Raw genomic sequence first — 24,634 nt, forward strand, 5'->3', positions numbered from 1 at the left:
TCAAAAAGCAGGATCCAAAAAACACTATGATCTAAAACTCATGTTAAAAGTGCAGACCCCCATAGATATAGTTATAGTTATGTAAAACTATTTAGTATTATATAAATACTTAGTATTATGTAGTATTATGTTATAGTTATATAAAAATATTATGGGGCCTCCCTGGTGGCGCAGTGGTTGAGAGTCCGCCTGCCGATGCAGGGGATACGGGTTCGTGCCCCGGTCTGGGAGGATCCCATATGCCGCGGAGCGGCTGGGCCCGTGAGCCATGGCTGCTGAGCCTGCGCATCCGGAGCCTGTGCTCCGCAACGGGAGAGGCCACAACAGTGAGAGGCCCGCGTACCACAAAAAAAAAAAAAAAAAAAAAAAAAATATTATGTATTTGGTACCCCCAAATTTTACATGGCGATTAATTTCTGGTAATAGAATTCTGACTGATTTTCATCTTTTCCTATAATTTTATTTATTTTATATATTTTCTACTATGAAAATATATTTATTCTAAATTTCTAAAAAAGGCAGTAAATGGAATTTATACAACTCAGTAGCAAAAAACCCCCCAAAACTTGATTAAAAAATGGGCAAAGGAACTGAATAGACATTTTTCCAAAGAAGATATTCAAATGGCCAACAGGTACCTTAAAACAGGGGCCATGGACCAGTACCCCTCTGCAGCCTGTTAGGAACCGAGTCACACGGCAGGAGGTGAGCGGCGGGCGAGCGAGCGAAGCTTCATCTGCCGCTCCCCATCGCTCACATTACCGCCCGAACCATCCCCTCTACCCCACTCCCCGCCCCCATCTGTGGAAAAACTGTCCTCCATGAAACCGGTCTCTGGTGCCAAAAAGGTTGGGGACCACTGCCTTAAAAGATGCTCAACATCACTAATCATCAGGGAAATGCAAATCAAAACCACAGTGAGATATCATCTCACACCTGTTAGAATGACTATTGTCAAAAAGACAAGAAATAACAAGTGTTGGTGAGGATGTGGAGAAAAGGAAACCTTTGTATGCTGCTAATGGGAATGTAAACGGATACAGCCACTATGGAAAACAGTGTGGTGGCGCCTCGAAAAATTACAAACATAGATAGCTACCATATGATCCAGCAATTCCACTTCTGGATATATATCCAAAGGACATGAAGTAACTATCTCAAAGTGGTAGATATCTTTTGTACCCCATGTTCACTGTGGCATTATTTACAATAGCCAAGACGTGGAAACAACCTAGTATCCAGCGAGAGATGAATGGATAAAGAAAATGTGGTATATATACAATGGAATAATATTTAGCCATAAAAAGAAGGAAATCTTTCCATATGCAACAACGCAGATGAATCCTGAGAGCATTGAGCTAAGTGAAACAAGTTGGAGAAATACAAATATTGTATACTCTCACTTGTATGTGAAATCTAAATAAAATGGATCTTACAGAAACAGAGAATAGATTGGTTGTTGCCAGGGGCAGGAGGTACAGGTTGGGGAAATAAGTGAAGGTGGTCATAGGATATAAACTGCAGTTATATAATTAATAAATTCTGGGGACATAACATACTACAACATAGTGCCCGCACTTAACAATACCATATTGAATATTTGAAAACTGCTTAAGAGAGTAGACTTTTAAAGTTCTCAGCAACAATGACAACAAAAAATTGCTGATGAGGTGATGGATTAATGAACCTTACTGTTGTAATCATTTCACAATATATACATATAACATTGCACACCTTAAACTTACATAATGTTATAAATCAATTATATCTCAATAAAGTTGGGAGGGGAGAAGGAGGTAAATGCTATAAAATAGTTAAAGGCAAAAAATATAGCCACAAACAACCTGATGAAAATATAGCTGAATATTTAACCAATCTCAGGATACCTGATGAGTTCTCTTGTTCAGCAAGCACTTTTTAGGCATAAAAACTATAGAAGAATTCACAAAAGAAAATATGCATTTACATGGTTATACACACAAATTAAAATTATGTGTACTTCAGAACTATCATAAACACAATTAAAGGGCCCCCTAAGGAAAATGATAATCAGTGCCCGCTAAAGTGCAAGAGATGGCATTTACACACCAGTGATGGTAGTGCAACTGGTACAATTGTTTCTGGGGGATAATCTGGCAATGTCTACCAAGAGCTTTAAATATGTTCACATTTATTAAAAGCCCGGTAAGTTTATCTCAAGATAATAAGTTGCTTCTTGCTCAAAGATTTACATACAGTAATACTTATCACAGGGTTAATTATTGTTATAATAAAAAAATTAAAAATTGAAATGCCCCACAATAGATAATGTTTAAATAGATTCTGGAACAACCATATGTCTGAGTCTCAGGAAGTCCTATGGAGGTCTTGCAGTGATACCCAAGAATATGACATAATTAAACACTCAGAAAAATAATAACTTTGAAAAGAAAAAAAACCAAGATATAAAACTGGGTGATTCCATATTTATCTACCCATCTGGAAGGAAATATACCAAAATACTAACCATGCTGATCTTTGGGTGTTGGGAATATGGTTTGTTTAAATTTTCTTCTTTATATATATATCTGAGCTTTCAAAAATTTCCAACTGAACATGAATACATTGTCTAAGGAAAACACAGTCAATGGTTCTTAAACAAAGAACACTCTAAGTTCTGCTCTGCAACGGTAAGTCAGGAAGGTCATCATGAAAGGCTATTGTTTTGTCAAATCTTTAGGATTTGACCTTAACATGTTTCCCCTTCTGTGTTGAAATCAGTTACACTGAAACAGCATAATCTTTTGGATCAATCAGTCACTGACATTTATTGAGCACCTACTAATCCCTGGATCTTGGTTTGGGCTGAAATTGTATGCTACTCCAAGAGTGGGTCACTTTCAAAATTGCCCATCAAGGGGTATAATTTCAGGGTGGGTCAGAGCATTTTACAGGTCCCTGAAAAATTCTGGAACCACTCATGACACTGAACACAATTCTCTGCCCCCTGAGCTGGGACTATATCCCAGATCTCCCTCCTTTCTCTTTTTTCATGCAGGCGTCAAGGAGCAGTGCTTTGGGCCACAGCACCTGCTGTGGCAGAGAATAATGATGTCTGTTAGCAGAGCAGTCTTGCTCCCGTTTTGATGCCCCAATATTCAGCTGCAGGGAAGTACTTTGAGCACTGCATATGGGTATGCCCTGAGCACGTTTCAAGGTCTCTTTGTGATCTGGGTAACTCAGTGGAAAGACAATGCTTCTCCTGAAAAAGGATGTCCAGTCAGCCACTTTGGAGGGCACACATTTCATTATGGGGCCAGGGTACCACTCACAGAGTACAGAGCAGTCTGCAATTAAATATCACATCTAGCGCTTTCTGCCTAGGAAGTGACTGTTTCAGCATCATGGGGGCAAACCAGGTGCTAGGACTTCAAATGTCAATCATCAAAGACTATTCCTGTGCAGGATGTGGCAGCTAGAATAAACCTCTCTACAACTCACCTGACCCAGAAGGCACAATTCTTTTCTGGGTTAATGGAAACACTAGATTGAAGAAACACAGAATTCTGTAATACGTAGGTGTGATCCTTTGCCTCCTACGCTTTTATACTGCTAGTCTTTTCTGTGCCCTACCATAGCCCACGTTCACTATGCCTGTGCTAGAAGCATTGTGAGGGAGTCTCACATAGAACCTCCAACCCTGGCAGGGCTAGTCTTCAGGGATGCTTTGGCTAGAGGCCTTTGCAATGGCCGTTCCTGTGTCACATGTTTGTTGGGGAACGGAGTTCTCCAGGGTCCTACTCACTGCCTGGGATCCAGAGACCTGTGTAGTCTAAGGAATATGGGAGTACCTCTTCCCAGTGCTAAGGTCAGTGTTCCACATCTGGTCAGGGCAGCCTATCATCTAAGTATGGCAACATGGCACCCCGGGATCTATGTATAGACTTCAGAATTCAGCTGCTGTAGTCTAAAATCCTTGCTTTGCCTTTCAATAGCTATGACAATAGGAAAGTTGCCCAACTTTTCTAGGTCTCGGACTCCTCATCCATATAACAGGGATTAAAACAAAACAAAACAAAACCCAGATTACAGGATAGTGTTAAATGAGATAGTTCGTGTAATTCTAATGCACAACAAATACTCAATAAAGGATTGTTTATAAAAAGGACAACCAGCTAACAGTGCAACCAATTTAGAAAATCCCTTTCTCCCTGTGCCTCTGCATTCTCAGCTCTAATATCAGAGAGCTGGCCCAGATCACATGTGTGACCCCTTAGCCTCTAAACTTCGGGGATTCTCAGATTCTGTAAGGAGACAGAATATCAGACATTGAGGAAACCCAGAAATGCTGGGGAAAGGACCAGCAGATTACACCAGGGAAATCTGAGCCCGCAGCGCCATCTAGCCTGCTCCACGGAGGCCCCTCTGCGGCTGGGTCTCCAACACGCTGGAGCATCTTCCTCTTTTTATTTTTTTGAAGTATAATTACCAGAGCTTATGTTTCACAGTTAATGCTGTCAAGCCTTTTAAACTAATTGGTCTTTTATAGAAAATTTAACTGAAAATTAACACATCTTTTAATAACATTGCCTTAACTTTAATGGCACTTTGCCTTTCGTTTATAATTGCTCTAAAATTGTCATTTTCCATGTCATAGCTGCCATTTTTTATATTTGCTAGTTTTCATGGTGTAGGTTTTTATTTTTAGTATTTTTCTTTCATGAGGGATGAGAACTATTTGATTTTCTTTTCCATCCTGGGCCTGCCTGGCCTGATGTGACAGCAGTGGCATATTCTGAGTCCATTTGCCATGCTGACAGCGGTGCTAGCTCATCTGTTGCATGGTGGACCATGGACTGTCTGTCTCCTTGTGAGCTAGACTGCCTAAATGGTGGCTCTTGAGTGGAGTGTAAGCAGTAGAGCCACAGAAGAAGAATTTGTTTATGTAACTGATGTCACATGGCACTGGGCTGCCTGAGAACTCAGCCCTCTAGGTAACGCACCTCAAGGGTTCAGCCCTTCATGCAAGTACAGTTAAGAGAGTAAATCATGTGGTTCATCTTCCAGATGGTCCTATTCTCCAGTCTTACCAACATAAGTTCAGTTACTTCTGGAAGAGAGGCCAGCTCCCTGCCTTGGAAAGCTAGTTACCCTCACCCCCAGCTGCTCTCTTCTGATTTTCAGTGTCAGCTTCCAAGTTACCTTCTAAGACAGCTTTACTCTGACCACTGTGGCTAAAATAGGTCTCCACACCCATTCAAACTATTTTATGTTCTTCAAATTAGTTACCCTTATCTGATATTATTCAGGCACCCACTGACATAGTTACTGTCACTTACCTAGTGACTGCCCACTAGAATGACAGTTCAAACCACACGAGGGCTTTATCTTTCTTCTTCACTGCTGGATGCCCAGCATGCATAATAGTGCCTGGCATTTAGTAAGTGCCCAATAATGTGTTGATCAATAACAGTAAATGCATATAGAGCTGGCCACGTGCTAAGCGCTGCACTCATTACTCTTTCAATCATCTCAACAGTCCTATGAGGTAGGTACTACTATTATTCCCATTTTAAAGATGAGAAAACTAAGGCACAAAGAGGTTAAGGTTATACAACCAGTAAGTGGCAGTGCTGGGATCCACATGCAAGCAGTCTGGCTCTTGAGTCCCTGACTAATAATTCTTTCTTTCTAGGGAGGGTCCAGGGAGAACTCAAACTGGGGTGAGGGTAGGGGAAAGTGGGTGCTGTGTGGGAAAGAAATCTAAATACTCATGAGCCAGTTTTACCAAGAGGCTTCCTTTCATCTTTTTCATGTGTGTATGAGCATCAAGCTGGATCATTCTGAACAATACATTTCTTGTGTTCTTCTTCTTAGAGGCATATACCCATAAGCATAATTATTCCCTCTCATCATGTGTTTCTGCTGTTGATTTGAAGGAAAAAGCCAGGAGGCCATGTCTGTAACATCCCTAGCTGTTCTAGGAATGCATGTGATGAATCAAAACATTATTCTTCTTCACAAATGAAGCAGTGAGCAGCAGGAGTTGAATTATGAAGGACAATATTCAGAGAGTGTTTAGACACATGATTAAATGGCAATTTGGGAAGGAGCGCTAGAAAAAGGAGACCACAGACATCTAAAGAGATGTGCGTGTGGATGTAGTGATACTGCTTGTAAGCGAATGCCTGAGATGGAAGCTTACCTCCAGCTCCTGCTGTTTGGAGTCTCACTTTCTCAATTTATATTCCTGCCAACCCTTTTAGTTCCTTCTACTTACTGCCTTGGTATGAGATAATCTCCTATTTTTTTCATAAATTAGGGTTGGGGTGGAATGCCAAGAAATCACAAGTAATCAGAAGGTCTAGATCCAATTGGGTCTGTTGAACCAGATCCAATTTGAGACCTCATTGTGGGACTTGCTTATCCTAGACAATGAAGACAAGGCCTGGAATAAGTGGATAGGCATTTTGAGTAATGATTTGAGAAGTCACAACAGTGGATCAGTTAAATAGGTCTTGCTTCAACACTTGAAGCAGGTTTATTCACATTATTGTCCAAAATAATACTGTCTGCAATAATAATAATGAAGCACTTTGTACAGTTCTGGACCCTCAATAAATTATGCTGCTGATGATCATGACAATGACGGTTACTAGATTCCTGATACCGCTTTTTCCCAGGCTGGAATTGAGAAGTGCTGCTTTGCTAGCAGACTACTGTATTCATACACGCCTTAGCCACCTTCTCCCAAACATTTTAGTTTGCATTTCAAAGGAGATTAGAGACAGATTTTTAAAAAAAATGTCAAACCAATCTACTTTGATTTCTCAGCTGAGTTTCTCTCTACAGTGATGCTGTAGAGAGAATGGTGCAACTCAGATCTAGATGTGTCACTCACTCCCACCCTATGGCCACAGTGTGCCCCCTTGACTGTGTAGAGGTGAAGTGCTTTGGTGCTTAAAAACAGTTTTATTCCTTGGAACCAGGGCTGGCTTCATGGGTGTGTGGCCTGTGTTGTCACGCAGGGCCCATGCTCAGAAGAGGCCCTCATTTGGTTCAATGCTCTGCTGTCACCCTTTTGAAATTCTTAGTAACTTATGAAAAATTAGGCTTTCAAATTATGTAGCTGGTCCCACCTGGAATATACGGCATGTCTGATCTGTGGAAACAATTTTGTAAGTTTGGATTTTTAAAAATTTGGATCGAGTCTTTTACAGTGCTGAAAAAAAATCGACTATAAACTGTTTCATCATCTTTTAGTGAGAACAGTCTCCTGAAATCTGTCTGATTAGGATCAGAAATAAAATGAAACTTCTGAGGAGATGAATTACAGAAATCTGTTTGAAAGTGGACTTGGAGACTGCGAGGACTATTACAGAGAATACAGCACTGTAATAAGCACATCCTGTTGCTTCCATCATGCCCTCTGGCCTGCTTAGGGAGTTTGCCCAAACTAAGCCCAACATCACTGGCAGGTAGAAAGGTGAGGCTCAGTATTCTCAGACCATCAGAAAGGTCATGCATGAGCCCTGGGAAAGCAAGACGGCGTTCAGTAAGGACTGCTTTCTCTCCTTCTTGGCTTGGCAAGCAGTGGGATGGCATGAAGCCCAGTCAACCTTAATTCAGATGAATGTTGTTTCATATTTATTTTTAAATCTATAATTCTGATTTTTCACTAAGATATGCTTGTAGTTGGACCACATTCAGGAATATAGAATAACCTAAATTAGTCTTAAAAAGCTTTATGCTTTTTCTTTCCTCAAATAGAGGTCCTTCTGGGATTAGCTTTAATGAATAGATGAGAATAATGCATAATTAGCATATCAGTTGTTTAACACATGCAGGAGAATAGCCTTCTTTTTCTTTTTTTTTTTTTTTTGAGAATAGCCTTCTTAAGCATTTGAAGAAATATACGTGTATACAAACTCTCTGGGCTACGTTTATGGTTTTAATGGATTCAGTAAAACTCTTTTTTTGTGGTTTCTTCAAAGGTCAGTTCTTATCCAGCCTATGTCTGTATTTATAAAAAGAGCGAAGTTGAGAATTCCCAAATAAAAAGACTTTTCTAATACAATAAATAAAGCCACTCAGTGGGAACACTTCATAATCTCCATTCTAGTCTGCTTTGCCTTTTGTAGCTCACGATGGCTTCTTTAAGACGGGACCTACTTTTTAATTGTCCTTTGATTTTGGTCTCACAAGTGAAAACACAAATGCCTTGATTGTTTGATGCATATCAAGTTATAAAAGAAACTGAAGATGCTTTGGATCCCTGGGCCAGCCCACCCTCCTCTCTCTGCCACCATTCTGCGCCTTCACTGGGGCAGAGAACAGGCCAGGCCTTGCCTCACACCCACGCCTCTCCCAGGAGTCTCAGTGACTGGCAGTGACCTAGGAGACACCTTTGACACTTTGTCCTCTTCCGCCTTTGCTCATATGCGATCTATTCCCAAGTCCTCTCGATTTTACTGACAAACACCACTCAAACCCATCCACCTTCCTCCAGCCCCGAGGGCTCTACCCTACTCCACGCTACGAGAGCCCCTTACTCAGACTTCCCGCTGCCATCTTGCCTCCTGAGCCATCCTCCACATAGCTGCCCAGGCAATCCCCTCAAAACGTAAACCTGATCCCATCACCTGCCAACTTAAAACCCTTCAACGCCTCCTCACTGCTCTTAAGAGAAAGACCAAAAACATGAAAATGGGTTTCGAGGTCCTGTGGGTCCAACTCTGCCTTGTCCTCCCCTTCCCCTCTCTCACTGAGGTCCAGCGACCCAGGCTTTCTTTGCCTTCTTTGAGCCTGTCAGGTACCCTTCTCCCCACCAGGCCTTTACCTTTGCTGTCCTTCTTTGGGGGATTCTCTTCCCCATAAAATCTCCCATCTTTATTGCTCAGATCTTGAGCAATATAAAATATATATTCTTTCTTTGGAGAAATCTTTCTCTGATCCCGAGACCACATCAAGTGCTTCCCTCTATTTACTCATAGCCTTCCTTGCACTTTCAAGAATTTATAATCAGACGGTTATCTGTGTGCTAATTTAAATAACATCAGTATCCCCTTCCAGACGGCGAGCTTGGTGTGGTTCGGCTCTCCAGGGTAGTTCAAGCTCCAGCCCATGTCCCTCACGCACTGGAGGCTGGAGGCGCTCTGTCCCTGGGTCCCCGTGTCCCCCACCTACTCACCGCGCTCATGAGTGAATCCAGGACGCTGACGGCAAACGCTGTCCCGCATGCAAACGGCTGCGTGAGGTACAGCTCTGTGTCGGGGTCATCGTCATCGTCTTGGTCCAAAAACTGAACATTTGTATCGTTCACTAGGAAAAGCGTAAAGTAAGAATTAGATCAAAAGGCCACATGCGGTCAGCAGAGTCAGAGAAAGAGCAGGCTACTGGTTTAGAAACACTGAAGTCACTGGAAAGGAAAGAAAAGCATGGGAGAAGCTGTTGATGGAGCTCAGGGTGGGGGTCGGTGGGGCTCAACGGACTGCTCCGAGGTGCTTGTTCAAGGTTCCCAGGCCTGGAGAGCAGTGACGTCAAGCAGACGTGCTCCACGGCAGGCTGGTGGAGCTGGTGGACAGTGCTGGTCAATTCTTTGGTATAGTTTTAGATCGTGACGAAAAACACTCTGAAGCGTTTTTTTGGTAGCTAAGTCCTTTGAGAGATGGACATATTTTAAGGATGAGGAGCCATGAGTAGCCATGCTGGGATGGGAAGTTTAGCCACAAGGGAAAGAAAGCAATTTATTGAGAGTGAAGAGCAACAGACTGGGAGCATAGCAAAGGCAAATAGCAAGGAATCCACCCTCCGGCACCATCCACAGCCTGCCCGGGGTGGGGGGACGGGTCTGGGTAGTGCCTGGTGTCTGGCCCTTAATCCAGGCCCAAACCCAACAAGTCCTGTTCAATACAAAGGAGGAACCCCTGGCTGTCTCCGGCTGCTTGCTGACAAAGATTTGCTCTGCATTCCGAGGTGCTTGGGGATGCCCACGTTCTCCCTTTCCCCTCTTAAACAGCTCAATCTTTTATGTGCTTCAGCTCAAGCAGACGCAGCATTTGATGTTGTATTTCATCTCCATCTGAGGATTCCTCAAGGACTCCTCTGGCACGCACGTGCAGCCTGATTGGTTGTGTCACCGAGATGTCTTTAACTTATTAAAAATTAAATGACAAATTAATTTCCATTCCCATCTTGGCATCAGAAATTATCAGTTTTGCAGAGCAAGTAATGGCGGGGAAAGTGTGTGGTGGGGGAGGAGATGAGCGCTTGTGATTTCTGGAATAATTATGGTGCTTTTAGGAAAAGAATAGATGAGGTTTCCTTTTTTTGATTCCTTTCTAAAGGTATCAGCAGCTAATTCTCTTTCCTAGAGTTATTAATTTTTTTTTTCCGTAAGGAACTTTTGGGATAACTTCTTTTGTTGTTGTTGTTGTTGTTGTTGTTTTTGTTTTGCGGTACGCAGGCCTCTCACTGTTGTGGCCTCTCCCGCTGTGGAGCACAGGCTCCGGACGCGCAGGCTCAGCGGCCATGGCTCACGGGCCCAGCCGCTCCGCGGCATGTGGGATCCTCCCGGACCGGGGCACGAACCCGTGTCCCCTGCATCGGCAGGTGGACTCTCAACCACTGCGCCACCAGGGAAGCCCTGTTATTGTTTTTAACTTTTGTTTGTTTATCGTATGAGGCAGAATAAATGATAATAGGACAAAAGGCTGGGTATGGAATTATTTTGGTTTTTTTTTTTTTTTTTTTTTTTTTGCGGTACGCGGGCCTCTCACTGTTGTGGCCTCTCCTGTTGCGGAGCACAGGCTCCAGACGCGCAGGCTCAGCGGCCATGGCTCATGGGCCCAGCCGCTCCACGGCATGTGGGATCTTCCCGGACCAGGGCACGAACCCGTGTCCCCTGCATTGGCAGGCGGACTCTCAACCACTGCGCCACCAGGGAAGCCCATGGAATTATTTTTAAATGACACCATCTTGTTTCCCTAGAGAAAGATCCTAATGGGGGAAAATCTTTGCTCTCTGTTCTTCCAACGTTTCTCATGTTTGGGTCCCCACTGTCCTCGCAGTGCTTGAGCTACAGGCTAGTGACAATGCAAAACCCAGGATGTGACAACTGGGCTTTGAATGCAGGCCCTGTCACTAACTCCCGTGAGCAAAGCATTTTATCATTCTACACCTTAGTTTCTCTCTCTGTAAAATGGGGGAAACATTAGTAGCTCTCCTGAGGCTGTCAGGAGGCTCCTATGAGATTCTGCTCAGTGAACCTGGCCCGGCACCTTGATAAACGGTAGCTGCTCTCGTGATTTCACGTTCTGTCCACGTTCTGTTTACACTATGAAAATTCCCAGCTTCCCTCTGCCCCTCTCAGAAGCACATAAATAAGGCCTTGCTCAGGGATCCTGCCAGGGTCATGCGGTAGCTTTTCCTCTCCTCCCTTCATTTACCCAGAAGCATGCTGTGGGCCACAGTTTAGTCTTCCTGCTTTGTGAATGGGAAAATGTGAACCTGGGACAAGATGCAGAGAGACCTGGTTTTAACTACCTGTAAGAGCTGAGGAGGGCATACACATGGACACTGCCTAAAGGAAGTGTCGGTTACATCTTCTCATGACGCTGGGGAGGGTTTGGTAGACTTGACAGATGACTGGAGAATGTCAGCCAGCTAGGGATTCGAGTCTTTGGGAAAGAACTCCAAGGCAGGAGCCAGGGTTCTGGGTTACCTAGTCTCAAAGGGAGAGCAGCCGGTGTTACCCGAAACCTATTTCACGGGACAGTAATTATGTGGGTGCTAAGAGGTGATGAAAACAGTCACCCCAAAATGTTTGTGATCAAATACAATTGGGAAACAGGTTAAATAGCTTCAAACAGATTTCCTTCTTGTGGAACTTCTAGGAAGCCTGGAGTCACTAACATCAGTTGGGACTCCCCAAGTGCGTGAAGAATGGAATATACTATACAGTTTAAAAAACTTGTTTGACCTTGAGCCACCTGTGTTTTTTAAAAGGCATTTTACTGGCCTAGTGTAATGCAGAAGACATCTCAGAACAGGTAGGTAAACAGTAAATATTTGTGGGGATGGGGGAGGTGAGGTGGTCAGAGGATGATGGTCTGAGTGCTAAAGACAGTATGACGAGTAGGAAAATTGGGCTTAAGGCAGAAGGTGAGGGTGATGTGAACACACGGAAGGTTCCCTGAGCTCATAAAAGAAATCTGGTGGGGGACAGAGGCTTCAGGAGACTCAATTATGCTAACTGAATACTTGAATTGTTGCCTCAGATTGGGGGCACCACGCTTTTTCTCTTCTACTAGTCACAAATAAAGATATCCCAGTTAGCTGGCAGCGCATGAATTCCAAATAGACAAAGAAATTCCTGGCAGTGGTGATACTGAAATGCTGCTGAAGTTTTCTGGGACAGAGATGTTTGGATGAACTTTCCCACCAGAAGTCTGGGCCACACAAGCTCCCTGGGTCCCTTACCACCCTAAGGTTCTGAGAAGAGCAATCCAGAAGCCTACGCTTTTAGCCAACTTCTCTAAACATGAAAAAGACACCTGTCCTACTGTTGGAAACAGACAATAGTGTGGCACTCCTTGACCTGAGTGAATTTGTCCTGATAAATAGCTACATCGACAACAATGCTGTGCTGAATGGTGGACAATGTATTCCTTTGTTTCCAGACACCTGGCAAGCAAGATTACTGTGTTAAAAGCCTGCTCTATTATTTTGAAATATATTTTGGGGCCAAGAAAATGGCATGTTAGTTTCATTTGTGAGCTATTTGAAGGCAGATGATCCCTACCTCTCCATCTACCCTCCATCGAGCAGCACTTGCTTTCTCTATTTAGAAGATCAGTCCCCAGTTCTGAGACCTGCTGCTGATGGGTGCTTTTCATAGAGTTATTAACCAAGTCATGGGGAATTGTGGAAGAGCCTGACAAATGCCGTCACGACCACAGGCCTTCATCTTCTAGATGAGTCTGCTCCGAATCTCCCAGAGAGGGCTCTGGGCCAGCGGAGTTGGGGTCAGAGTGCAGGGCTGGGCCTTGGTGGCTGCTAAGCTCATCCTTTGCATCCTTTCTTAAGACCTGGCTTTAGTAAGAAAGGGTCCCCTACGAGCTGGCTGCTTTTATGGCTTCAGAACCAGAGCTTCTGAGAAAGGGCTGAGTAGGAAAAAAAAAGGCAAATAAAGTCAGAATAAAGGAAAATAAACAGCTGGAGGGAAGGCACCGTCTTAGGTTTCTTATCTTAAAATTTTTATATTTCTCCCTTGACTTCCTCTGAGAGCTGTGAAGACATGTCAGTCAAACTGACAGTGTGCTGGAAAGAGGAATAGAGGAAGGAGGTGGGAGGGGAGCAGGGGGACACACGGAAGAAAAAAAAAAAAAAGGCCCAAGCCAAAGAAAATGAACTAGAGCAAAGATGCTTTGGAAACAACTGCCAGGTCAGATGGGTGTGATCAAAGGTTTACTGATGCTGTGTGGGGAAAAAATCATTAAGGAAGGCTAGAACAAGGCAGTCGATTCCAACCAGAGCCACAAATAAAACACATTCAAAGCAGTGCCATGGGGTAGCCTTTCCGTTACAGCCGGTGAAATAAAAAACAAGCTGATGATGGTTGGAAACACGAACCACAAAACAAAAGGAGATACTGATGTGAAAGAAAACAGTGCTTCTTACCCAGTTCAGTTATCATTAGAATGTGCGTCCCACTGTTTTTTTCCTGATTGACTGATACCAAAGGCAACTTGCCAGGTTTAGCTAATGGGATACAGCAGTTAAGGGTTGGGGAAAGGGAGTGGAGGAAAGTACAGAAAAAGAAAAGAGTGAGGGAATAACAGAGGAGACATTCTAAAGTAAAGGGACCCAGGACCACAGGTAGTTAGTGTTTATCTTCGGGGGAAGAGACCACATAGCAGTTTTGCAAATAGTAGCAGGGAGTGCCATGGCCAGGTTAAAAGCTGGATCCCACTGGCCAATGATCATGGCCCTCAAAACCCCATCATTTTTTGGACCAGAGCGGCAGTCACTGAAAATGGCCTTTAGCTGAAAAGCTCAACTAGAATAGATGAAATGTAAAATTATCACATATTAGCCCAATGTTTCTACGCAGTTCTCAAAATGGGGTTGGCTTAGACCTGACGCTTTGTACCTCCAGGGAGGGACCTTCCACAGATGCCTCCAATGAGAATAACTGGAAAAAATCCTTGGACCATACCTTTCCTCCCTTCCTCCCACTTCCCTAATGTATGCCCCAATCTCAAACCCTTCATCTCATGCTCCTTTGAAAACAGTGACCAGCGGAAGGAAACTATCTATTCACCTCAGAGGAAAGATAGATCAGTTTTCCCTTGGGTCATCTGTCATATACCCATACCCTTCTCCAATCTCCCCCCAGACAAACCCCATTAGAGCCTACCACACTGAAAGAGCTAAGACTCAGGCCAACCTCCTTATATCCTGCATGGTCGGAAAAGAGGACCAAAAACATCCACCCAAAGCTGACATTCACTCCTACCTAGTTCAGTGATGATGGGGATGTTGACCCCAGTTGTGATGGAGGGCTGGCGTAACATCCCATGTACTGGGCTGTTATCCGGAGAGGATCTGTCCATTCCTGGAGGTGTGAACCCTAGTGGGAAGGAAAGAGAGGAAGAAGAATAATCAGAAATGTGGAAAATTTGGAAATGATGAAAGTATAGTGTATATACACCATAAAAAAGTAACATATGCATTATTTACAAGTCAAAGATTAGCACTCCCAGGATAAACTCTGATGAGCTGTTTTCAGAAGAACGAAGTAGGAGACCATTATAAAAGATTCTAACCCACTTTGACAGTTCCCTAAAAACCAGTCTTTACACCAATTATTGATCTTGCTCACAGATTTTTGTTCCCTTCTTCCTTCAGGTACACATGAGGATTGTACCTCTGTGCCTCCTTGAAGTTAGATATGACCACGTGACATAGGAAATGCCCTGGCCCATGAAAAGCAAACAGAACAATGCATATCTCATCACTTCTGGTACAAGTATTTGACTTGCCATCTCTCTTCCCAGGCTGTGGCAACAGTGGGAACACAGGTTACTATGGAGATGAAGGCTGGGCAGCAGCCCTGGACAGTAGCCCAGACACACAAAGCATTCTGAGTGAAAAATCAACCTCTGTTGCTTTAAGCCACTGAGACTTGTTTTATTGTTGTTTGTGTTGTTGTTGTTACCACAGCATAACCTAACCTATCCTGACTGTTATCTTAAACCAATTGATTACTTATTCTCTTGCCAGTGAGGGACTTAAACCTGGGCCTTTGACAGGGTTCTGGCCAAGGGGAAGTGGGAGGAAATTGGCCTGGGCGCTAGAGGAGATGTTTCCTTGCTCTTAAAAAATATCACATGGGAAGAGATTCTCTTTTGATCCACTGGACATTGCTTTTGTGTCTGTAGTACCTGGAACTGTAGCAGCCGTCTTGTAACTAGGATGGGCGCCCGCTGAGGACAAAGCCAACTTAAGGAATTGGCTGAAGTGAATGATAAAAAGACTGAATGATAGGAAGAACTGTCCTTAGCTCCTGAATTAACCAGCCCTAGAATCAAAACCAATTGATCTCAGGGTTTCTTACTACATGAGATTTTATACATTTATAAGTGAGATTATAATATAAAATGTAGTAATGAGCTTTTATATATATTATACACATAATTAGATTATATATAATGCCTGTTTATATGTTTATGTATTAAATATTTATGTATATATACACAATATATGTACAACTATATATATATATATATTTTTTTTTTTTTTTTTTTTTTTTTTTTTTTTGAGGTACGCAGGCCTCTCACTGCTGTGGCCTCTCCCGTTGTGGAGCACAGGCTCCAGATGCGCAGGCTCAGCGGCCACGGCTCACGGGCCCAGCCGCTCCGTGGCATGTGGGATCCTCCCAGACCGGGGCATGAACCCGTGTCCCCTGCATCGGCAGGTGGACTCTCAACCACTGCGCCACCAGGGAAGTCCCAACTATATATTTTTATATATGTGTGTGTGTGTGTGTGTGTGTGTGTGTATTTATTTTCCTCCCTTTTGCTTAAGCCAAACTGGGGAGTTTTTTTTTACTTGCAGCTGAAATCATCCTGACTGCTGCATATGCCACCTGCTTACAGGGGACCCTTGAACTTCCCAGAGTGCTTGACACAGACTCCATAAGGTAGATGTGGGCACAGTAAACTGGAGAGTAGCCTACTTGTTCTGACTTTTGCAGTTTGGGCTTCTTTGGGTCTCAGACCCAAATCTCAATACATATTAGAATGAGCTTGGCCCAACCATATTTTCAAGTTTAGGGAGGGTGAGAAAGCATCCCAGCTAAGCCAAATGGCTGCCTCTTTAAGGAGGTACATAGCTGTATAAACACAATACATTTATTTTCTTCATACATTCTTTTGGTGAATTAATCTTGCCACTTGGCAAGTGGCACCGCCAGCTCCACACTGGCCGCCATGCCCAATTGCCTTCCCCACCTTATAGAACAGGCAGACAGAAGTTCACGTTCTCTTTGTTTTCTCTTCTTTGCCCGTAGTGGATGGCTACCTGGGCTTATCAATGGATTAGGGAATTACAGATACAGTCACTTGCCAAGTTTCCAAGAACAAATTTCCAAAGATTGTGTGACCAGATAGATTAGTGACTCTCTCTGGTAATGCGACAAGACTGGGTTGTTTCTGGCATGAAGGTATGTGTGAATCTTTATCTACCAGGAATGAAATGACAGGTGTTCATAATTGCCTGTTGCTTTGGAAGTACATCATGCATGAAATGCCAGGAAAATATAAACGAGTTTTCCTGTCTTCTGCTCTCCTGTGTATAAATTTCATCAGAGTGTCATATTTTCAGAAAGAAAAAAAAGTTTTATTTACCATTCACTCCCTGATTGCACTTAATTTTATTCTTTATACTGATACCCTGTGCACAGGGTAAGTAACTTTGAATGACAGTATAGTGTCCATCTTTCTAAACTTTGGAATGTGTGTTTTTCAGCCAACCATGTAACCAAGAACATGCAATTGAAATGCTTGCTGTTTTCTTCCCCTAGAATAGTGAAGGGGGAAAACTAAACTGTTTTCATCAGAAGTTTCATTCAAAAGCATGAAAAACTGCAAGTGACAGCTGTGCAGATTCAGTGGATGTGACGTTTTTGAATTTCTTCAACTTGACAAGTAAACACCTTAAATCGGTAATGCTATATGCATAATACATGACCTGTATTTTGACATCCATCATCAAATGCTGACTTGAGAAAATATGGGTTTGTATGTCAAGGACTAGCACCCATAAAACAGGTAAAAATACAGGTCACACGGTATTAGGAAAACTGTATTTCATTATAGAACCGGCAACAAACCAAAGCATCCTTTTATTTTATCTTATTTAAAGATTCCGTTTTCAGCTGTGAAAAGATTCAATTTCTTTGCATGAAACCTTCATTTAGAAATGACATGCTTGCCTCATAGGCCTCTTTCATTTTGCTTTCAAATTCCATTTTCCCCTTCAGTCGCCAAGCCTGGTTCCATTAGCATCTGCAACTGACAAACTATGGTGGATGTCCAAAGACATCTCTCCATTAAATGTCTTTCTCTCTCCTACACAGGATCCCAAGAATGGGGTGATTTTGTTGGAAAGAAAACTTCAGCAATGATAATGTCACTTTTTATTTTGCTACCTTTATAGCCACACATTTTTATAAGCAAAGGCAAAGATAACAGAAATAGATTTTATCTTTTTTTGGCCCTTCCTGAAGAGTTGTGTTAAAGAGGAACAGAATTTATTAGCATTGTTTCATTCTTAGAGATCCTATAATGGGAAACTTGTGGCTTGAAACGGCAGAGCAGACCCAGATTCCCGAAGTGGCCTTGGAAAGAACAGAAAATCAGGCACCTTCCTTCCAAAGAGAAGAGGCAGTCTGGCCTTTGGTGCCATTTGATGGCATCTACCCCATTCACCATAGCAGCTGTTAATAAAGGGGCAGGTCTAAATGGTATCCAGGTCCCTGATGGTCTTGCTCCCCATCCCTTTGTTAGCTGCTGTGGGTACATCTTTGGTTGAATTTTAAGTCCCTCTACATAAAGCAGTGCTTCAGTTCTGCATGTGAAAGCGCTGGCACATGGAATATCCTCCAGGGACCCTGATCTACAGCTAGAGGATAGTGCAACTGGGAAACGCTCCTCCTGTTAGTTGAACTAACACTCGGGAAGTTAATTTTAGAAACAACCACTTATTTTGCCAGAAGAGATGATGAAGAATGTTGGCATTGGAGAGATGGAATCAGAAGTTCTCAATCAGGAAAAGATTCAAGTTTAATTAACTACAACCCAAGCTCTTACCAAGATGGCCTCCTGTTTCTTTAGATGGATTCTCTTTCCTCTCTGTTGAGCATGGACATGGGAGGCAAGTTTTGGGCTAAAGATAACTTTAAAGACTACCTGAACTCCTTACACTGAAAACTCCTCCCCATTTCAATCTTCAGGGGCAGATAGGCTGGGCTTACTTTATGTGTTCTATTCCTTTGGCATCAGGCAGAAATGGGCCCAACATTGCCCCCTGCCAAGCATGCTCACTCTGTATGCTGAAGGAGAACTTTAGGTCAAAGACTGGGTTTTCTATTTCTTTAAACATCCCAGGTTGTCTACAAAATGCCTGGCCCACAGAGAAGAAACGGAGTGGAAGACCAAAGAGCATGTGCTTTGGAGTCAGATGTCTTAGGTTTAAATTCTGGCTCATCTACTTATAAACCACATAACCATGAGCATAGCACAGACTCTCCAAACCTCTGTTTCTTTGTCTGTAAGCTAGAATTACCCACTATACAGGGCAGTTGTGAGAATAAAATGAAATAGTATATTTAAGGCATTTAGTACAATGTGTGGTATGAAGAAAAATACTTTAAAATGTTGACTACCAACGTTAATATTTTACTCAGTACACAATAAATATTCTGGCTAGGAACAGCATCCACTGCCTCCCCCTTCCCTATGGATAAAGACCTGAGGTAGCTTTTGGTAGAGTTTTTTAAAAGAACTTTCACATAGAGAAAAATCCTGGAAAGTTAATGGGAAGTCAATAGCAGTGTGGATATATTTTGGTAGAAATAATCAGGTCAATCCAGTGATAAAAATACAGCCTAAAATATTTAAGGATGGAGTGTTTTGGATATTGGATGGCTGGGATTTTCTTTAGGTATGTTGAAAAGCTGGTGTCCAGTCTTCATGAAAGAAAGGTTCTTAATGCCTTATAGCAACTGCAGACTCTCTGGAGTCTTCTGTTTTCTAGACCTAATTTCCCATTTCCTTTAATTATTTAAGGACATAATCTTTCTTCTTTTGTTTCTTGGGCTTTTGAAACGGTTTTCACTGCTCTCTATATTCTTTCCCAGAATGTGCGTTCTCAACCATCACCACTGTTGGGTTCAGCTGAACAAAAGCTGTAGCATCTGATTTTCTCTTTTATGATTGGCTATTCAATGCCAGGCAGCACTTGGCCTGTGTCAGGGAAGTTATTAGAAGGTTAAGTGACCTATAGTTAAATTTGACAAGGGCATTTCAGTTTGGATGGCTTCACATGAAAGAATTTAACAGAAGCACTTGACCTATTCCTAAGAAGTTCAAGGAGAAGAGGCTTGGGAATAACAAGATCACTAAGGTTTCATTTTTTTAAGTAATTGTTTTGGGTACCTGCTGCATGCATGCATACAGACGTAGCATCCAAGGAGCACCTGTGGTTACAGGCAAAGAGAGGCTGTGACTCAGATAAGATGTACCAGAGGGCATGGTTAGAAAAGGGGTCCAGGGTAATGTAGTTGTGAGTGCATTTGAAGATGAGAAAGACTCAATGTCATGGTCTTTGTGGAACTCAAAGCAAGGGCAAGAATGTTCTGGATCTAGATTGACTAAGGTAATTCTGAGAATGAAGAAGTCAGGCTTAAGTAGAACCTTAAGGAAAAAAATAGTAAAATCCAACATTTACCGAGTGCTCAGCATGTACTTAAATCTGCACATGTTTTAACTCTAGTTCATACAGCCATCCTATGTAGATACTGCAATGTTACAGATGAGGAAATTGAAGCACAGCAGAGTTAAGCAACTTGACCCAGCGCATACATTTAGGAATGAGCAGATCGAGATCTCAGCCCAGGTACATTGGCTCCAGAGCCTCCTCTAAGTCACCATGGCATATCCCTCCTTATTACGTGCCAAAGCTGCGCTAACGGTTTTTTCACGGGCCACCTCATTTATTCCTCATAACAACCCTGTAAGTACAGGAACTGCTAATATTACCAGTTTGTAGATGAAGAAAATAAGATTCAGAGCAGTCAAATAACTTCCTCCAACACCCCAGGTGGTAAGTGGCAGATCTGGGGGCTACAGCCAGACAGTCTGACTTCAGAACCCAAGGATTACCGTGCTCCATGCTGCCCTGCCTCTGTGTGTGATGGTCTCTCTTTTCTCATGTGCTGAGCTTGGCAGGCAAGTTTGAGGCCTGAGCCAGTCTCACTCTTTTATTGTTTTCACTTTTAAACAATAGCAGATAACAGCTGGGACCCACTGTTGTTATGCTTAACTTGCTTTGGTATGGTAGCATGCACAACACAGTACATATGATAAATGCTTTATTACAGTATTTTTCCGTGGGGGAAAACACAAAGTACTTTCTAAATCTTCCCTAGTTAAATCCCCAAGCTTTTCCAGGGAGAGAGGGAGATGGAAATTCTTATAAATCACCTCCCCTAAAATAGATGGAGAAATGAGGGTAAGTGCCTCCCCACCCCCATAGATTTAACATAAAGGAATAGGTTCAAATGGTGGGGCAAATTATGTTTTATTGTGTGCATATAAATGATGGTTAGAAATCCATATGCTACGTTAAACGAGAGAAATAAATTAGGCAGAGTCATCTAGGTTTGCTGAGACAGGTATTCAATATGAAGTTGTAAAAGGGAAAGATCACCGTTAAAAATGATCTATAAAGGCATGTTAAAATCAAGAGACACATCTCATATTACATCATCTAGGATATGAATTAAATTTCCTGTTAACGCCAGGAAAAAAAAAAAACCCAAAGCCAAATGCCAGATGAAGTGAAGATCAATAAAAATATTTTGATAAGTAAATGCAACAATGCTACTTAACACATGATTGGCAACTGCTGAAACATAAATTATCCAAATTTCCCATTGCTGCTTATGGGAAAATTATGCAGATTAGAACTTGATTAGGCTTATATCATGAGACTCAATTTGGACTTTTAATCTATTAAGCTCCAATAAATGAGGCAGCTGAATAGCTCCCCTGAGCAAGTACAGTAATAGCCACAGCAGTCATTTTTTTGCAGTATGTATTCCAACAAATTCTTCAGCAGCTGAAGTAAAGAAAATTCCAGGTACAGAAGCACGATTGCTTTCTAACTTGTAGGGGGAAAAAATCCACATGCCCAGGCTTGATTTGGGAAATAGAGTTTTTAGAAAAGTCTGCAAGAGAAATCCGGCCAAGGGAAAACCTCAGTTGAACCTTGTAATAGTTCTTCATAGTAGTTTTCAGTGGCTTTCCACAAAGTTGGAGTCCTGAGTCATGAGAGCCAGGAACCGACCAGTGTTGACTCAATAAAAAATGATTATTTATCAAGGCAGAAACTTCTCCTGACACTGCCCAAAAGCTACTCTAACTGAGCACTTTCCACTTAGGAGCTGGAAGTGGTGCCAGCCCCCGACAGGTCGCTGGAGGTCAATGCTGGGAAAGGTGGGGCAGGGAACACCCTTGCCAATTTCAACTGTGTTTTCTGCTTTATTCCAGGTAACTCATGGGCTTGGAGCTGATCACTGTCCTCTACCCAGAGCCTAAAGACAGAGCTTAGAAATTACATTAATAGACAGTTCTGAGAAACCTAAACTATACCATTTGGGTCTCTCTTTGCCTCTTTACCAATCACTCTGTTAGGGATGCAAGAACTTTGGAAATCTTCTAATAATTACCTCCCTTTTACAGATGAAGAAACTGAGGCTCAGAGCAGCGAAGTTACTGTGTCTAAGGTTGCGGATCAGTTGGTGGCAGAGCCGGGATAGTTGATTCTGTTGTTACGTGCTCCCCTTCAACCTCTTCTCTACATGAGGAACCTATTCCCAGTGTTTGGTGGGGGGTAGGGGAGGGGGGCAACCTGGACTCCACAGGGCCGACAATACGGATCCCCATCATCCTGGACACATGGCTGGTTTAGAGATCCACTTGTCCTCCAAGCTGGGGCCAATCTGTGTTCTCCCCAAGACCTGATGAAATCGATGCTAAAGATGCTTTCAAAACCACAAAGGATGTAAGTACAGGGCTGCTGGTGAGCATTCAGCTCACCAGGGGACAAATGAAAACAGGGCAAATGAATCAAGAAGTAAAGAGAATGAGACAGAGCTCTGACATCACTCAGGCTCCTGGGCTCAAATGTGCCTAACGCCAGAGACACCCCAGTTGTATGACTTCCTCTTTATTTAAGGCTTTGGGGTTGGATTTCTATCACTTGCAACCAAAATGCCCAAATAGTATAGTAACTGAGAAAAATCTCTGTTCTTTTCTTGGTAAAATGGCTCAAGCATGTCTGAGTTTCTATTGAAACAGGTGACTATATCTTCATTCAAGGTTTCTTGTTCACTTCCAGTGACCAGGGACAAGACCTGGGTCAATTTCTTTATTTACAATAAGTAGCATTGATATATATATATATATATATATATATATATATATATATATATATAGTGTGTGTGTGTGTGTGTGTGTTACGCGGCCTCTCACTGTTGTGGCCTCCCCCGTCGCAGAGCACAGGCTCCGGACGCGCAGGCTCCGGACGTGCAGGCTCCGGACGTGCAGGCTCCAGACGGGCAGGCTCAGCGGCCATGGCTCACGGGCCCAGCCGCTCCGTGGCATGTGGGATCTTCCCGGACCGGGGCACAAACCCGTGTCCCCTGCATCGGCAGGCGGACTCTCAACCACTGCACCACCAGGGAAGCCCAGCATTGATATTTTTAACAGTACTCTTTTCTAGAGACTGTATTTAATGAAAGCATTGGGAAGCTGCATAAGGTACTTCATCTTTTTTAGAGTTTCTGTTCTGGGTCTAAATTAAACCGAAGCAAACTAAACCAACCAACTAACAACCAATCAATCAACCGAAGTTCTCTATAGCTATTTGTCCATTAAGTTTCATAAGATATAGTCAGCACTTAGACAAGTCACACACACATGAAACAAATATGTTTGCAAGAGTTGTCTCTCCAAGCAGACAGTCTCTTTCTTTAAAGTAAACTTAAAGAGCTTACTGTCCCTAAATAAGAACCTGTCTCTCAGAGGGGTTGGTGTAAGGAAGGAATGGGGGGAGGGAGGGAGAGAGGGAAGGAAAGAGGGAGGGAATAAGGAAGGGAGGGGGGAAGGGGAGGGGACTAGTTACAACTCAAACACAGTTAAGGCCACAGATTTGGAAAGAAACCTAATATTCACTGGTCTAACCTCTTCATTTGTGCAAAAGCTCATGGTGTCATGATGAATTTTCCACAACTTCTCAATTGCCTTTTACCCCCTCTGATTCATCTTACAACTTAAAAATAAGACGTAATTTGGCGACACAGATCAAATGATTTAAAATTTGACATACCCTTTGACCTAAGCAATTTCACTTCTAAAAATACATGCACAGCCAACATTTCTTTATATTAAAGATTTGGTTACAATGGTCTTCATTTGTAGTTATTAAGTAACAGTATTAAAATGAAAACAACCTGAATGTCCAGTTTTAGGAAACTGATTGTGTTAAGTATGCATCCACTAAAAATAATGCAGAAAAACATTTCATGACATGGAAAAAATGGTCATGAGACAATTTTGTGGAAAAAACAGGTACATACTATTATGTATGATCCATTTTTGAGGGGTAAAATATTTATATCTGCAGGAACAAGACTAACGTTAACTTTCTTATGTCCGAATGCTAAGATTATAAGGTAAGGAATTCCTATTTGTCTTCTTTTTGCTTGTACATAGTTGCCAATTTTTCTAAAAGACATATATTTCATTTGTGCAAGGAGAAGAAAATTGACCAAAATTATAAATGAATAAAAGAAAAGAGCCTGAAACCTCACAACTTCACGTCATCTTCATGGGTTGAGAACAGCTGGCTGACACGGTGGAGGGCTCCTGCTGATGAGCTGTAACAACCCTAAAGGTCATTTTGACCTACATGAATTTGGGGAAACTAATGCTCTGGGATAGAAGTGACCAAAAGTTACAGATTAAGGGGCTTTAGAAGAACAGAGCAAAACAGAGTTTTCAGGGTTCCCAGTTCTCTACCATTTCAACTTCCTACAATGTTGTAAGAGCCACTCAATCTCAGAGCAAAAGATGCTGAGAACTGACATGGGTCCAAAGAGCCATAGAAACCCACAATGCTCTGTGCATACAGCGGAGGGGAGGAGCAGTCAGAGCTGGTTTCCAGCACAGAAGAGTGGCATGTGCTGGTTCCCATCCCTACTCTCACCAAGTCTTACCCACTTCAGATATGCTGTCCCCTCCCTTCTCCCCCAACTCGGTTCCTGCCCCTCCTTCACCACCTCCAGGAAGCCCGCCTTGACTAACTT

At 42.7% G+C, this 24,634-nt stretch overlaps 1 protein-coding gene across 20 annotated transcripts in view; it reads right to left on the minus strand.

The window, feature by feature from the left end:
- KCNMA1 (potassium calcium-activated channel subfamily M alpha 1) overlaps positions 1-24,634 on the minus strand; it is a gene marked incomplete at both ends in the record, with an annotated part of 758,887 nt that overhangs the window by 22,020 nt on the left and 712,233 nt on the right. For 12 of the 20 annotated variants that reach the window (XM_079697900.1, XM_079697893.1, XM_079697892.1 and 9 more), the window contains 2 exons: positions 9,170-9,300; positions 14,498-14,611. In XM_079697900.1, coding sequence (XP_079554026.1) covers positions 9,170-9,300; positions 14,498-14,611 — 245 coding nt within the window. Of the gene's footprint in view, positions 1-9,169; positions 9,301-13,659; positions 13,741-14,497; positions 14,612-24,634 lie in introns of all 20 variants that reach the window. The other 8 variants (XM_079697907.1, XM_079697906.1, XM_079697904.1 and 5 more) reach the window with 1 other exon arrangement.

Source organism: Hyperoodon ampullatus (assembly GCF_949752795.1).
Source record: "Hyperoodon ampullatus genome assembly, chromosome: 1".
NCBI classification, from domain to species: Eukaryota; Metazoa; Chordata; class Mammalia; order Artiodactyla; family Ziphiidae; genus Hyperoodon; species Hyperoodon ampullatus.